The sequence below is a fragment of the Amblyomma maculatum genome, chromosome 6, assembly GCF_055883805.1.
Source record: "Amblyomma maculatum isolate TAMU_Amacu chromosome 6, ASM5588380v1, whole genome shotgun sequence".
Lineage (NCBI taxonomy): Eukaryota > Metazoa > Arthropoda > Arachnida > Ixodida > Ixodidae > Amblyomma > Amblyomma maculatum.
In genome coordinates this window covers 21,393,833-21,410,650 of record NC_139349.1, presented here as the reverse complement: position 1 = coordinate 21,410,650, position 16,818 = coordinate 21,393,833, and the positions used below count along the sequence as shown (strand labels likewise).

General features: G+C 44.7%; 3 protein-coding genes across 4 annotated transcripts in view; 2 read left to right on the top strand and 1 right to left on the bottom strand.

Moving 5' to 3' along the window:
- LOC146185226 (acetylcholinesterase-like) overlaps positions 1 to 16,818 on the bottom strand; it is a 332,565-nt gene that overhangs the window by 220,467 nt on the left and 95,280 nt on the right. The window lies entirely within an intron of this gene.
- LOC146185231 (acetylcholinesterase-1-like) lies at positions 7,275 to 11,536 on the top strand. The gene is made up of 2 exons (XM_084605800.1): positions 7,275 to 8,896; positions 11,383 to 11,536. Exons 1-2 carry the CDS (start codon positions 7,275 to 7,277, stop codon positions 11,534 to 11,536), a joined length of 1,776 nt encoding a protein of 591 aa, XP_084461926.1.
- The window catches only part of LOC146185230 (acetylcholinesterase-1-like), an 11,404-nt gene continuing 10,518 nt past the window's right edge, over positions 15,933 to 16,818 (top strand). Inside the window, exon 1 of the mRNA XM_084605798.1 lies at positions 15,933 to 16,818. This exon is cut by the window's right edge and continues 754 nt beyond it. Within this exon, the coding sequence (XP_084461924.1) occupies positions 15,933 to 16,818 (886 nt within the window).

Genomic DNA, 16,818 nt, shown 5'->3' with positions numbered 1-16,818 from the left:
AACATGAAACTCTGTAGTCGTGAGCTGGGACATTGCCAGTGGAATATAATTTTTCTAATTAGCAATTTGATCTTTCAGCCATAAATTGTTACTGTATTAATTTTCCATAAACATCAGAAATGACTTCTTTCTCAAATAAAGGCATTGCCTGGAAATTTCCTCCATTTCACTCACTTTTGTCTTCCTTCCAATGCAGAGGTCAGAATAGCTCTTGCGTCAAGGCAATTTAAAAACAACACAGCCGTTTTCGTGTCCGTAGGGCTGCATGCAAGGGAGGGATGATGCCTACGAAATTACTGCAACGGGTTTCGTTGCTGGTCTGAGTATAAAAAAGGGCGCTTTAAGCGTAGAGGGAAGGTAAGCTAGATGCTCTGATACTTTGGAAGAAAGTGGAATGCAGAAAAAAAAAAAATGAAATTCGCAGTCCAGACGTATGACGACGAGAAGAATTGGTGGCGACACGAACGTTTTTTTTTTAAATTGCACAGATGGCCCTCATGGTAGGACATTAGCCTCGGGTGGTACATTTTATGGGTTGGAATAAAACAAGGTGAGAGTTGGGGAGAGAGTATTCACAGTTACTTATTCTGATTCGCATTCTTCATTCTTACGTTTGGCTTTACAAGAGGTTGATAAACCAGTAGATGCATGAACTATCCCCCAGGTTCAATCTTAATAAAGGACATTTTATTTTGTCATCTTTAGTAGAAAATGGCGCTCAAAAATAAGGTTCTGCAAGGTGGAGTTTGCTTTTTTTGTCGAATTCAAAACAAATTAATAACAATGGCAAAAACGAAAAGACTACGGGGGCGCTTAAGCTTCGCCTTAACCGTAGATCTTTAACACTGCCTTTTCGTTACTTGAGTGTTTTCAACTTTTTTTTTGTGTGTGTAATATGATTATAATTTCAAAGTTATTATTACTGTAACATCAGTATACATATCCAAAACGCACGTTAGTAGATCGTAGGCACCACAAAGCGCTCGCTAGATGCCCCTCTAACACGTCTGGTACAAACGACCCTTCGATCGTGGCCTATGCGCACCTGGCATAGAGTGCGGCGGACCTGAGTTATTCGATCTTGAGTGGCGGCATCTTTATTTCGCCAGATTAGTTTTGATTTCTGAAATAACTCACCTAGAGGGATATTTTCGCCAATTTTTGCTCTTGGACTATTCCGTAGCTCGTTATATAGCTTTATTTTGAATATGTGGTGTTTGAAATTCTCGTACGAGGTCATGTGGTTGTGACGTCATAACCCTGTCGGCCAACCGAAATTTCTGCACACGATCATTTTCGACACGCCATGCCGACTAATACTACGCCTACGGCTTTTTGACCAAACGAGCTGTATACGCTTCTCGTAGTGAATAATGGCACGCTAATTCTGCGCACTCAGGCCGAATTATTATCACAGTCATGCAGACCAGGGCCCGTATTCCGAGTTTGCGTCGTTATCGAAGTGCCGCTGTCTCACCTGACCTCCAGCCACCTAATTGGTCGAAGCGCGGGAACCGGGTGTTGCCGCTACGGTACCCGAAGAGGCACCAACGTCATGTTCCGGCGTTTCCGCCAATAAGATGACTCAAGGTTACGTGAGATAGCGACACTTCGATAACTATGCAAACCCGAAATAGGGGTCCAGGTTCAGCATATTTATTGTGCTTTCATTCAAAACAGCAATGATGGTATCATTTGTTTTTAAGTAATCATCACACAGCTGCTGCAGAAAGGCCTCTCCCATATCCTTCAAATTAATTAACCCAGCCCTGTGCCAGTTGCACCGCCTGATCCCCGCAATGAACTACTTCGCGTACAAGACCCCTTGACAGAACTTGCAACACTTGCCGAGCGCAAAGGAGAGTGAAACACCAACCTCTCAGCTGCTTCCAGCAACCTGAGATAAACATTAAGAAAAAGCGGCGCATGGCAGCTGTGCGAGCCAACGTCTTATTGTTTCGCATCATGTGTTCCTCTGCTGAATATATTCAAGCGCTTCTTGATTGGTTAATGGCTCAAATTGACTATGTAAAATGCTACTATGGCACAAATAATATACGACTGTAGTATATTTTTTATTACTACCGGTAGGTATTAGAGCATTGAGAACAAATGAAAACGGCATAGCGGGGACGCAAATGTGACAGCGCCTCTGTGGAGGTCTACCATCTAGACACTAGTTTAGTTAATCCTAGGCTTAGTTATAGCTCGGATAAACAAATACAGTTTCCAACGAAAGCATTTCGATATCCAGCGTGAAAAGAAAAAAAAAAGGCCACACACTAGCTGCAGTTGGACATTACATAAGGAGAGGGCGTGGGGTGGAGCATGCTTACAAGTTGGGGTAGTAGCAGTTACGGTAATGACAAAACATAAGCGCACGTAGTGCAAGTTCTTTATAGAACGTAGACAAATGCTAGCAGCCGCGCGAAACGAAGTCACGAAGTCTACACAAACCGGCTTAGCTAGATGCATGACTCATGCTGGTCTTAGACGGCGCGGGCAAGAGGGCTAATAATGTGGCAGGTTAATGTTTCACATTATGGTAAGAAAAGCACATTATTAACTGAGTGCATGAGGCTATATGTTTAAAAAAAAAATGAGAGCGCACCGCCGATTCGGCGTTCGATTGAAGAGCGTTAGCTCAGTCGTTTCAATCAGCTCGCACATTATACACACACTTTTTAAACTATGTTTCTGCTTCCTGGAGGTTAAAGCGTTTCCTCACGCGGTCTGCTTAGAGTTGAGCAACACGCTGCTGTAGTGTTCCAGCTTCTTGGCAGTTCAGCGTTTAATCACGCGGCCTCATTCGAGTCGAGCAGTACGTTGCTCCTCAATCATAGTGTTAGAATTATGCTAACATCATGTCCTCAGTTCCAGCTTCTCGGCGGACACGCCTGGCTTCTCGATTCACTCGCACAGAGTTCTCGTGAAGCATGCGTTGCTCAAGATCGTCTGAGGCGGCTCGGCGGCGGCGCTATACGTCATTCTGCTCAGACCAGCCTCGGAATGTCTAGCCGTGCATACGCCGACGCGCTCGTTGCACACGTTGCTTCTCCTTCTTCACGGCAACGAAGTGGTGTCCCTCTGCGACCACTGGTTCGGCTACCACGGCCCCCCAAAGGTCACCCTTGCTAAAGATTCGAGGACCAAAGGTTATTGGTGCGAATTGCTCACTCAAGCTGGGCCATAACTAGACGGGAAATTCTGAGCTCCATGTCATACCGACCCATCTGCCATCACTCCGAACTTTCTGCGCCAAGCTGGAGGGCCACAATTTTGACAGCAAAGGTAACTCTGCGTGTAGCAATTTCGGCATCTGTCTGGCTGGTATATACAAAACGGAACGACAGTATAGGGCGTAACTGCCCCTAGTCATGTGATGTACACAACCTAGATAAGTGGTGGCGTCACAACACAACTGCGCATGGTGACTTCCTGTTACAGATGACGTCACAACATGGCTACCCTAGGAATGTGATACACGTGAGGACGTCACAACATACTCTACTCTACTCTACTCTACTGGCAGCTACTCTTGATGCGTGATGACGTCATAGCATGGCTACCATAGTCGTGTGATTACATACTCCCATTACATGATGAAGTCACCGCGTTATATGTGAGGTGGTCCCGTGGCTACAATGGCAACATTTTGGCTAAAAGGCTGCGGCAATTTGATCACATGGTGTATCGGACAGACGGATAGACGTCATATGTGCGATACTTCAGTAGCAAGCTCACGCTTTTAAAAACTGGCGCCACAACAGAGTTTTCAATTCATAACCCGGAAATATCAGTTGATATACTTTCTTTAATTATAATATTTGTTGACTGAGTTCATAAGGATACTTATGCTGCAACGGCAACCGTTGATGTCGCTGGCAGTTTGTTCGAGGCCGCATTCAAGTTCTGCCTCGTGGTCCATTTTACTGACCTCTGAAGCAGAGGCGCCAATTGCCGTGCATTGAGAACGCTCGAAGTCGGCAAAAGGAAACTATTTCTACACTAGAATCGATCGCGCATACCTTTCCCTTTCTTTTCTGCTTTTGAAGGCATGTTTGCGCCATGCCGCGATCATGATCGTTATCTTAAGCAGAAAAAGAAAAAAAAAGTTTTTTATATAAATTTTAAAAATGTTCCGAAAATTCATGGGTATACCTCTTTCCTTTTGCGCCCAGTTAAAGGGAAATTTTGGTAAAACTGCGTGACTCCCTGAAGAAACATCCTTGCTGTTTACATGAGGTGTAAAAGCAGGAACCCTGGCTTAATCGGTGTTTTCTCGTAGAGCAAGCATTTTTATGCCGCGAAACAATTGTTTACCGAAATCCTAAGAACTCCACGTGCGACGGAATTGATGTGCTGCTGCTCTGAAGAAGGCAAGCATTCTTGGTTATTTATGTTGTTCTGATTTTAGATATATGGGCCAAAACAAAGATTGAAGCACCAATAACGACCTGGCAGCGAAGACATGCAATGAACGAGTTTTTACTTTTGTGACAAGGCAGATAGGCAGCGATACAGCATTCATGTTAGGAAGTTTGGAGGGCTGACCTAGATTAGCACATAGGTCGCCTTCTGTTTGCATTCAAACAGGAAAAAGAACAGCACAAATTGTGGGTTTTAATCCCCACCAGGCACACATGAGTTGCGACGGATGGCAATATGGCGAGCTCTAAATAAATTAAATTGGTTGGGAATATTGCTGACATCGCACTGTTGTGTTTCACCTCATCGGAACACGGCCGTCACGATCGGTATGGAACGCAAAATAACCGAAAGAGAGAAAGAGAGAGAGAGAATGAAAGGGCACCGTGATGATTGTAATAAATGCTGAAGAATTCAAAACGTAATGTGCCTACCCATACGTCGCACATAAGTTGTGTCTCGTTAATATCACCCAAGTTAATACGGACGCCTTGAAATATAGATACTTTTCCAGGGGACCAAACTTTTTGCCATATGTTTACGTCTCATTAATATGAAAACTCGCTATCCGGACAATGAACAAGCAGAAAATGCAGAGATCCCATTGGCAGCAATGCATTTTTGTCTCGTTGTTATGGACAGTCATGAAATTGAAACTGTTATAATGCTTCAAATAGGTTTTTCTCTTATGGAGTTTATGTCACAGGCACTACGTGAACGTAGTGCCAATGACTGAGTGATTGCCCTTTTCGCTTGTGGTTTCATACTTTACACTGCGATGTGCGTTACACTGCATTTCAATTTTCCTAATGGCATGAATTCACGCGAAGAAAACTGCCTGCAGCTTGCGCCTTGTAGAAAACCGCAATCAGCAACTTTCAACTGAGTGAAAGCTGATATTTATCAGGGGCTCGTGTGAGAAGAAAAGTTGTAAAAGTCAATTAATTTATTCGTGAAACGCCATCAAGAACAATATGCAACTGCATCACATTATTTATCACAACATCGCATTTCAAGCATAACAGCGAGATGGATAATGTGCTTGTAGCGCCTAAGGCCAACTTCGTTGGCCTCCACTATATATGCTCTAACACAGACCTTATCCTTAGCATCCCCCCCCCCCCCAAAAAAAAAAAAAAAGAGTCCGATTCGTGATTACGGATGACTCGCTTTATGGACAGTTTTGTGCGGGAATCAAAGTGTCTATATTAACGAGGCACGACATGTATGCTTCAGAGATGAGCATTCACGTTTTTCCCAGGCGTTCCCGCAGTATCTAAGATTTATGCACGCATCTGAGAGCAATATATCTGTCCAGTATAGGAGGCGTAAAATATATTAATACGAATAAAGCAACTCCCGCAAAAGTGATTTCGGGCGGATAGCGCATACTTTCTGTAGGGTCAATTTTCTTTTTTCTAAGCGCAGTCAATTCTATACTCATATAAGGCAAAGGTAGACAAACTTTAAAAGCACATACTAAGACGGGAAATATGGCGAAGTTTGAACGAAAGCACAGAGTGACAGCGTATCCATGGGGGCGTTCTCGCGGGTGTCTTAAGGCTAGGCTAATGTGTTGGCTTTTATTTTTAAAAACGAAATTAAATTTCAATCGGGCAATTCTATGTCACATCTTCTATGTTTGGACACGTTCTTGTGCACAGCAGTGCTTGGCTAGCACTCCCTGTACGGTACTCTGAACAGCTTAATTGAATTTTGTTGCGTCGAGGTAATTCTACTATGTAAATGGTGGATTGGTAGACGAGCACATGACGAGTGTATGCGCTTTCTTACTTCGGTCTACGCGGTTCGAGTTCCTAGATGTGTCGTTTCGCTTTTATTTTACAGTTTATCTGCCCCTGCGCCTCACGAATGATATTGGTTGTATACGCTCCATGCAAGTAGGGTTGCCATATAACACAATATCCTACTTTAATTGCAACAGGGTTTGCAGCAGAAGGTGTGTTAATGGTATGTAGGATGCCGCACGATGGCTGCGACTGATGCCGTAGTGGGGAGCGTTGTATTATTTTTTTTTTCCTTCTGAGGTTCTTTACACGCTGTGACATCGCATCACCCACGGTCATGTTCGCTTTTCACTTCCGCCTGCGTCCGCCCTAATTTGACACACCCCTCCCCTCGAGCAGGAATAAAAAATTACTGTACAGAACACTACTGCTGTCGGATGAGAATGTTCGGGATGCCATAGCTACTGAGCCAATCAGGGCCATCCTGTGCATAATAAAAGCACCACGCGAGGTCATTCGCGTCGGTAACTTCCAGGCTGTCATGTTTTCTGATCACGATGCCCTTGGACGGAACCGAAATCGCAGGGGGAGATTAGAAAAACAAGAACGTAGTTCCAATACCTTTCTTCATTGCAAGTCATACGATGTTGCTTGACTTCCTGTTTCTTAAGCGCAGCTAAGACAGCTCGCCTCATGAAAGTTTCACCCTAGCGTTATTATGGAGCATTAAAGGTGCGTTCCGGCCACTTCACATATAGCGTTGCCGCTGTGTGGGCACAAATAATGCGCGCCCTTTAATGCCTCCGGAATGTGGAATGGCGTTGATCTCCGAACCGCGAAAATAGGATGCACAATTATAGTGTAGAAGTGAACCATCAATAAGAGAGGAATGTCCTGAGGCTACTCAGAACTTTTCTTAAGAGCACAAACACTAAAGTGTAAGTAAAAAGTATAGCCTCGCCGTTTTAGGCTGCGCTGTTGAGACCAATGCCAACTTTTGCCTCTGATAGCAAGTGAAGTGGATAGTGCCAGTTCGCACCCTTCCAGACAGCACGCGCTCTCTGCGTAGATGAGACCGGAAAGACAGCAATTGCAAGCATGAGGCCCTCTTCCACGGTACAGTTTAGCGGGACAGTCCCTTACAGGTATTTAGTTCTTATAAGCGCGGTCGCATGCACTCTGTTTGCTCCACTACCAGTGACTGCTGAACAATACGGTGCTCCCGTAGTGAAGACCGACTCTGGCCTTGTGGCAGGCTTGCAAATCGACGTTGGTGGGAAAAGGCTTGACGCTTACCTCGGAATACCTTACGCCGAGCCACCCGTCGGGGACCTTCGCTTTAGGAAGCCTGTACCTGTGTCACCGTGGTCTGGTGTCTACAACGCCACCGCAAAACCGCTGCCGTGTCATCAGGTACCCGTGCCTTTGCTCGGACTCACTAAGTTGAATTATAGCAAAGCGACGGAGGACTGCCTTTACGTCAATGTGTGGAAACCCTCGCGAGGATTGTGCGCTAAAAATGGCAACTGCACATTGCCACTTCTTCCAGTTGTCGTTTATTTTCATGGAGGGGCTTTCCAGTGGGGGGACTCATCGCTACTCATCTACGACCCCGCGAATTTTGTGGCATTGACGGACGTCGTCTTTGTCACCTTCAATTACCGTTTGGGCATCTTCGGGTTCCTGTCGCTGGAGACTCCCGAAATGCCGAGCAACGTTGGTCTGTGGGATCAAAATATGGTGCTAAAGTGGGTACGAAATAACATTGCGAGTTTCGGTGGAGACCCTGGGCAAGTCACCATCGGGGGCCAGAGCGCGGGTGGGACGTCAGCGGCTCTGCACGCTGTATCTCCGCAAAGCAAGGGCTTGTTCAAGAGAATGTTTGTGCAGAGTGGATCTCCCCTTTCGCTTGTTGTGAACGTCTTGTTCAGAGGACAAGGAAAGTTCATAAACACTGCAGCTTTGTTAGGCTGTTACAACACAACGGTGACGTTCAATAAACAACGCAAGGATATTGTTAACTGCCTTCGTAAACTCGATGCTGATTTTGTGATGGAAAAACTGGCAAATCTCGATTTTTTGAAGCAGCTTTTTTCACCATTGGACAACGACGAATTTCTTCCTTTCTCAGTCTTGTCATCGAAGCCTTGGCGAAAGTTGAACGTTGACGACGTTCTTGTGGGAACGACTACCGACGAAGGCACGATGTTCTTCAGCTTCCTCACGGACTCCTTTCCCCAGGCATCTGAAGTTCTGGCCACGCAGTACAGGACTGTGGTCACAGTCGTCATATCTCAAGCCCTTAGTATTCCCGTCTCGAAGGCTAGAGAAGTTATGTCCGCTTATTTTGGAGCCCATGAAGTCGAACACAGCTTTGAAGAGGTGCGTGAAATTATCTGTTCAATGTTCGCCGACGCCGTTTTTAACTGTCCGGCGCAGTTGTTTGCTGATGACTCTGTAAAGCAGGGTATACAGACGCACCGGTATCTCTTCGCGCACAAGCCGACCCACAGCTTCTTCCCCAAGTGGATGGGGGTAGCGCACACCGAGGACATCTTTTACACAGTGGGATCCCTACCCTTTCTTAAAGACAAAAGCCGGTACAGCGATGCACTAGGCTCACTGGGGAGAAAGTTCTTAGCCACTCAGGACTACACAAATGAAGAGGAAGAGTTCATGAAAGAGGTGGTCGGTGCCTGGGGCAGCTTCGTGCACACAGGGTAAGAATACGTTTACATGCTCATTCCGACGCTTTCACTCGCTTGCGTATAGTATCATTTATCTGCGTAGAATGACCGGCTGCAACGTCAGAAGGGAATCAGCGAAGCATGCAAAATTGTTGTGCAAGTTCATATATGTATGACATGTGCAGTGCCCCTCGTAAAGTAAGCCAGTTACTAAATATTTTGCCAGAAGGTCTAATTTCATCTTGCCATTCTTTCAGTGGGTGTTTCTGTACTCCATGAATTTGGAACAGATAAAATAACGAAGAGAAGACCCATTATAAAGGTGTTGCTATTCAATAGCAGTATTTGCCTGGGAAGAGTGCAGAGTTGCGTCTGTTGGTTTACGATCATGGTGGAAACACCGCTAACACGGGACGGAGCGAGCAGCTCCTGTGTTGTGTTCTCGCTCCGTCCTATGTTAGCACTGTTTCCACTATGATTATATGTTTCGGAGGGAATATCTTAGTATTATCCTTTGATTATTAGGAATCACTAGTTACATCTTCGATTTAATGGCAAGGTTTTTCACCGTCAGAATATGAACGTGCAAAAACAATCACATTATCACCCACCACAAGAAATAGACATTCTGATTGCTGTCCGAAGCGCCGCAATCTGAAACGGTTAATGACAGCATATGGGCCCGTTCACTCCCATATATGTTGAGAAGCGTGGTGAGGGCAAGTCCATATAGTTATGTAATTCTCTTTACTTGCTTTTTATCTTTGCTTTCTATTTGCAACCATGAAGACGAAAAAGGGCATTTCCTTATTTTATGCTTGCTATTGGTTCCAGTTCAGCGTAATAAAGCATGGCATGTCAGAAATTCTATCTACGTACATAAACGACGCTACATATAAGCTACTTGATTCAGTGCCGGATTATACTTCGTTGTTCGCCGTCATTATATCGTACAAAACCGTGAGGTTTCACGAGCTAACGACATTAATGTTTTGATATGCTGCATCCCACTCAACATAACCTTGCAGATCGCTCTGATACTAAACAAGTTAGCTTCTTCTTAGGTCAATGTACATTCGATGTGATCGATATCCGTATAGTTATTAGTTTTCTTAATTTTATAAACATTTCAGGATGTTGAGAGTCACAAGAAGCTGGCAATCCCTGCTACATATTGATTATATTATTATTTGTCTCGGTAGCCCAAGAGCACATGAACAGATTGTTATGTAAATCACACCAAAAAGCCTTATTTTATTTACAGGAGAGGGTAGAGACGTTTACTCTGTGAACATTATTCAAAGCTGAATGAATATACAGCTCTTCCTACTAGAGCACCTGAGTTGCTATTAAACGATCAACCAGTATTATCTGCCTTCGGATGTTAAAACAGCGATTCCATACCTTGTTTACGCATTCCTGCATTTGTCAGAGATTCTTTTCGAGAGCACAGTTAAGGGAGATGTAACGAGGCATGAAAATCATCACCGAATTTTCCAACACACGGCAGCCAAGAGACAGCTGCATTTTTCTCGCTACGTGGAAGGGGAGGGTGTGCCTTATAATAGCGAAGAATGTAATTTCAAGCTGCGAAAGCACACCCTTCAGCATGTTACATGTAAAGCAGCGTTTACCGTCCTAAAGCGGCACGGACTACGCGTAGTATAGGTCTCAGAGTAATTAACTCGGTAACTTGGGGTGCCTTAACACGCGATGAAACGGTTTGCGTCTTGCCTGCATAGAAACGCGACTGCCGCGGCTGGGACCTAGCCCACGGCAACGGGTTCAGCCAGTAACTCATCGAACCACATAGTCATCGTGGCGGGAGCCTGCAATTAATTTATGCATGCATCGAAAGCCGTGCTGTCAATCTGTGCTTTCGCTGAAGTATTCCGAAGTTTATGTAGTACCTGTATAAACGTGGAGGTAGGCCACGTAATGTTGCAATAATGAAAGAAGTTTAAGGAGACCGCAGCAAGTCACGGAGAGGGTCGCATCATATCTTAAAAAGTAATTATAGCTCAGTCCAGCTTCAAGCTTCACTAACGTTCTGCATTGTTGCTAGTGCTTTACAGAGCACCGTAAACTGGATGTTACCACCAACTGCGGTAATACAGTGCACATAAACACACACAAAAATGTCATTAATGTCTGCATAGTACCATTTCAATTTCAGGGCTATAACTGAGATGCTTCAATGCCACATGCAACACATATAGGTCCAGAGGTTTGGTCCCCTTGCCGTTAACTACATTTTAACTCTTGAGCCTAAAACAAGAATAATTAACTCTTTAATTTCATATTTTGAGAGAGAAAGTTTTTCCGGCCCTGTAATCTGAGAAAACTTCAGCCGTTAGATTCTTATATATCTCAAGGCTAAATTCTTCTTGCCGACCTTATGCACCGTTGTAATGCATTCCGGTGCATACTGTGCCACATTATGAAACGCGAACCTTAGCGCCCCTTACTCTGATCGCACCACACGCAAATGGAGGGCATCCATTCAAAATTGTTTGCAGAAAACCGGGAATTCCGCGGCCTGGTGTGGTTTGGCCCGCGTACACCGCCGATGAGCGCCAGATGCTCATGATCCAGCCGAACAACTTCACCGTCATTCGGGACACGAGAATTGACCGCTGCACCTTATGGAGGCCGATACTCTACAGGAAGTAAGTAGTGTGTGACGTTCTTGGCATGCACACTTGTTTTGACGTTACTACCATTGCAGAAAATGGGCTTATGAAGAGGGGCAGAACACGTTATCATTTCGATGGGGACAAACACTCATCTGATAAAAGAGTCTTCTCAGCAGTTAAAGATTTTTTAACGCGCTTTTATCGCTTCTTTTTTCTTTAGCGGCACTAAACACATGCTAGTTATTAAACGGATGAGGGTTGGGAACAAACTTTAAAGCTGCGCAATGAAACATGTTGAGAAGCCTGCTTTTACACTTTCTGAAGTGGTCTATTTGACATTGTTATCTTTAGTGATGACGTACAAGATCGGGAGGTGACCTCAGCCACTACTGCCAAGCCAACGAAAGCACGTAGTCCACATTTTCCGAAGAAAAAACCCAGTCCAGGAAAAAGACAAAGCAGTGGGTCAACGTCGCAACCAAACTCGCTGACAGTGTTGTCCGCAATAATGTCGGCTTTGGTGTTCATCTGTTGTTTAATATCCCAATAAAAACATTCTAGAAAAATGAGTGACTTTTTTTTTCTTCTTCTTTCACAGAATCACGCAGTCAACCAGCCTTTTTTTTTTTTTTTCTCTTGTGACTGACACTGACTTATCTTCGAACCTCTTGCGAGCTTTAATCTTGCGAAATGAGCACGAACGAAAATAGAAGAAAACGCGCTAAGTGCATACTAGCTAGCAAGAGTTTCTGACAAAGCATTCTATCGAGACTGGCGAACCTAAATGAAAGCAAACGGAACTCCAGCCATACAAGAAGATACTCCCCTGTCTTTAAAAGATGGATTCATCATGTGCTTCAATGGTGACAGATGGCTGGAGTACAAGTTCTTATGTGTGGCTGTCATAAAGTGATACCGGCTACGTGTCTTAGCCGGCTACGTGTCTATGTGTGCACATTTGGCAGAATTTCCAAGCACCTGGATCGCAGTTTCTGGCGCTGTTTGAATATATGTTAAGCTTCTAGAAAAAACTTTTTACGGGACCATTAATGGTATATTCTGCTGGATGCATAGAAACCTGATATATATGACTATGATTTAGGGGGTTACGTATAACCCTGTAGTGGTTATATGTTTCAGTCTTCTATGTTCCATGCACTATTCAGCCACAGCACATCGTACAGATACACAACTGCGGTCGTTACTTTATCAGTGAAATCTTTTAGAAACAATCTTGAGTTCACCAGTAAGCATACAGACGCTCGCGTGGAATTACTTCTGATAACTTATGACAGCGCCTTTTTTTTTTTTTTTTTGAGGTGCCAGTATTTCAGGAACGAGAGTTGCCCCGAGCAACGAGAATGCTTTGAATATATTTCTTACCTGGCAAACCCTATAATAGCCGGCCTAGATTCTTTCAAATTTACAAATTAAGGACTATCGATGTGTAAAGGGTGCGTGAACGGTCGGGCGCCACTAGGATAAAACGTTACAGGCCGCGATGCATAGCTTCTCGGACACAACCGTTCCGCTTGAGGTCTGCACCTACCTTTTTTTTTCCCTTCAGTGCTCTTATGATGCAGGTAAAGTTGTTGCGCGGAACAGGCGCGCCGGCGCTACTGAGGCTTTACGTGCCATGCGGTTGTTTGAGGTGAACTGTCGATAGTGGCCAGTGCAAGTATGTATATTTCCAGCACAAATACAACATCAGGTGCCCCTGTGTTCTTTTCTTAAGGATGCCAGTCAAAAGAACGGCTATGTTTCGAGCAGCTTTGAGGGTGAACTGAACAACTGTATTGATGGAGTTCAGGCAGTATCTTGGCCTCCGCGGCGGAGTTTTACGTATCTCTTCCCTCACTTCGCGTTTACATGCTTTTTTTGATGCGTACCAACTATGCGGCCCTCTGCTGAGGAGAGCTGGGCCTTCACGTACTGCTTTGTAGACGCACCGCACGAGGACTTTTTGAGTTTTTTTGCCAACCTTGTACGATGGGTATGGTGAACTGAAGGTAGTACATCCATCGATGCGTGAGCTGATGTTGCTACAGCAGGTGAGTATGAGGTCTTGGTCATAATCTCAGAAAACAAACTGTTACTGCGTAAAACCCGAACACATCATTAAATAAAAAAAGAGCACGCCTTTCAATTAGAGAAACCAATGCGATAATAATTTCAAAATTCGAAAAGTGAGAAGTGCGCAGCAAATGGGCAGTATGATGTAAAGGGGTGTAGTGCCTAAGACGCTTCATGAAGCGCTGTTTTTAAGATGATGGGTTTCAAGAAGTTATTTTATGTATATCAATGGTTACTTCTAAGTACATTCCAATTCAGGTTAAACGCTTTGCAGTTTTGGTTCTTTTCTTTGGCTTTTCTTTAAAATTTTACTACCGGAACATATTGTACCGACATGACAAAATGCAACTCATATCCATTTTTCATCTTAATGTTTGCACATATCTCAGTTATACATGCCCTTCGGGAAAAATGAAGATAAAAACTACGCCATAAGTGCCTTCCAAATAAGCTTGCTGAGGATATGTTAGGAGTTCATTGCGTATGTGCTGTTCTTGTTAGAAGCTTGAAAAGGTATCGCGGCCCTAAAGAAAAAAATAAGGAAGCAAATACCAGCTAGTAATTTCACAGTACGTAACGATTAGCATAGAGCATTGTTTGCTGCTTCTGGCTCCAAATCTTTTGCTAAAAAGTTATAGAACAAGCAAAGACACCACATATACACAGGAGCTTATTGTCAACAGATGTTAATGCTGGAAGGAGACGCCTTATGTACGACTAAAAGATGCGTGAAAAAGATGGAAAAAATACATAAAAGCGATTCATGACACATGTCACACATGTGCAGGTAAGCAGGAGCATAGCATTAAAATTAAAACGGTCTAGTTAGTTTTTACTCTTTTTTCTTTTTCATTTCAACAGCAGTTAGCCGCTTCCAGGAAGTCAAAGTCTGCGGTAAAATGAGAAAAGGACGGGGTACTCACGTACTCACTGCCAAGTTTTCATGAGGCTTCTAAATTAATCCGCGCCGTCGGGTGTGAACTTTTTGTGGGGATGATTGTACCTTCAAAACGTATCTTACATTCTTTGCACTGACTTACGTGCGCAAGTAGCTGTGCATACTTTTCATCTAGGTTCTCTATTGTTACGCCATGTCCCCGTAAACGTTCATTGGCGGAACGTCCAGTTTGGCCGGCATAACCGTTCTACAAGATACGGGAATAGTGCATAACCACTCCATTGGAACACTTCAAAAACATCGTTTCATGATTATTGTTACATCAGATGCTTGCATGGGCACGCACCAGCTCACCCAAAAAGAAGTTTTAATGATCCTCCTAATCTTCAGCAGGAAGAAAAGAGAAAATCAAATCATTCATCCTAATGGTCAGAAAGTGCTGTCTTGCTTTTCATGTGTCATAAGTAGCACTTGCTTAGTCGGAAGCAACAACCAAATGGTGATATGTCTTCTTAATTACGCATAGATATTCTATCCAGGCGAGACTCATTGACAGTTGAATGTTCGAATTTCATAGCAGCTCCTTAACGTATTAACAGTTTTGCTGCTGGAGCCGTGGTGCGAACGTTGCTATAAAATGATCGCGTCTTTTCGTTCCTTTTCAGCACCATGGCTAAATAAAATGTCTGGACAGTAGATAAGGAAAGAAAAGGAACAACATCACACAATTTAAAAATATTGACCAGCTTTTTATTGCTAGCACTTACATTGAACGGTATGTAATTTTTCGGATATATTAAATTTTGGTAGGAATCTGGCGGCTTTAGGATCACTCTGGCCTGACACTACTTCATTTGCTATAAGTATATAGCACGGCCGCCTGGCGCGACAGATGACGAAATATCCCTTAAAGGTTGGAGGCCAAAGACGGTACTTGGAAAACGACTACTGCCGGTAAACAATTCGAGGCGTGTGGTTAATAAGCTACGCTCTAGCCTGCTGTTCCATGACCTTCCAACCACGGACGGCACTTCTTCCCGGTAAGGCAAGTGCAGTAGCGCAGAAAACTGCGTAGGCTAGGGCACTCCTACGTGTCGCATCTTAAAATTCTCCTCTTTATCAATGCGCTAACGCATGAGGCACTGACCTTTGAATACCCGCTTATGCATATCCACACTCGGCGTTTCTGCCTCAACTCGTACCAAGTAACGTTGCGGCATTTAAGCTGTAACAAAAGGAAGAAACTCGCTGCCGTTCACGGACTCTCTCTTACTATCGCGAGAGGAAGAAATGGCTTTTTTACTGCGCGTAATGTCGCGGATGCTAAATTAGGCGAAGCATACACCAGCATCACAAAAACAGGAAGAGACACGGCGCCCCACCCTTGCCCATTTGGCACTTAAATAAGGGCGCTCACTTCGGCACGCTGTCATCCCATTAAGCGGCGTGCTCCAAGCGAGTCATGGCGTACCTTTTCGGCTTCAAGGCCGAGCCCACTCATACAGCGTCCTTGAGTCAAAGAGCGTTCAAGAAATGGCAAAAACTTGTGATTTTGCTGGCTGCTGTAGCCACTCCGTGCGCCTTAGAGCCGGTTCCAAAATCTGCTCCGATTGTTAACGTTGAGTCCGGTCTCATTGCGGGTACAACGATTCCGGTAGGAAACGATACCGTTGACGCGTTTTTGGGCATACCATATGCGAAACCTCCTGTCGGAGACCTGCGATTTAGAAAGCCTCAGCCGGTCGCACCTTGGAATGGAACATACAGCGCTGCGAGGAAACCACGACCCTGCTGGCAAACCACGCTGCGCTTTATCCCGGAAGCTCCGCTAAACTACTACAGCAGTGCATCGGAAGACTGCCTCTATCTGAACGTCTGGAAACGCTCTACCACGTGCAATGGCTCCCCAAAGTGCAACGACAACAGACCTGTCGTTGTGTTCATTCATGGTGGCGGCTTCCAGTGGGGTGATTCTGCCCTTTTCTTGTATGACGCTGCCAACTTTGTCGCTCTGTCGGATGTGGTATTCGTGACGTTCAACTACCGGGTAAGCATTTTCGGTTTCTTGTCACTCGGAAGACCAGAACTTCCCGGGAACTTCGGTCTGTGGGACCAGAATCTCGCTCTGAAGTGGGTGCGCGAGAACATCCAGAAGTTTGGAGGTAATCCCAACGACGTTACGTTAGTAGGACAAAGTGCTGGTGCAATATCTGTGGCGCTGCAGGCAGTTACTCCACAGCGCCAGGGCATATTCAAGAGAGCCGTGATGATGAGCTCTACACCACTTTCCGTGATCCTCGGGTTCTCTTACAGGGGTGTGGGAAAGTTCATCCAAATCGTTGGAGCAT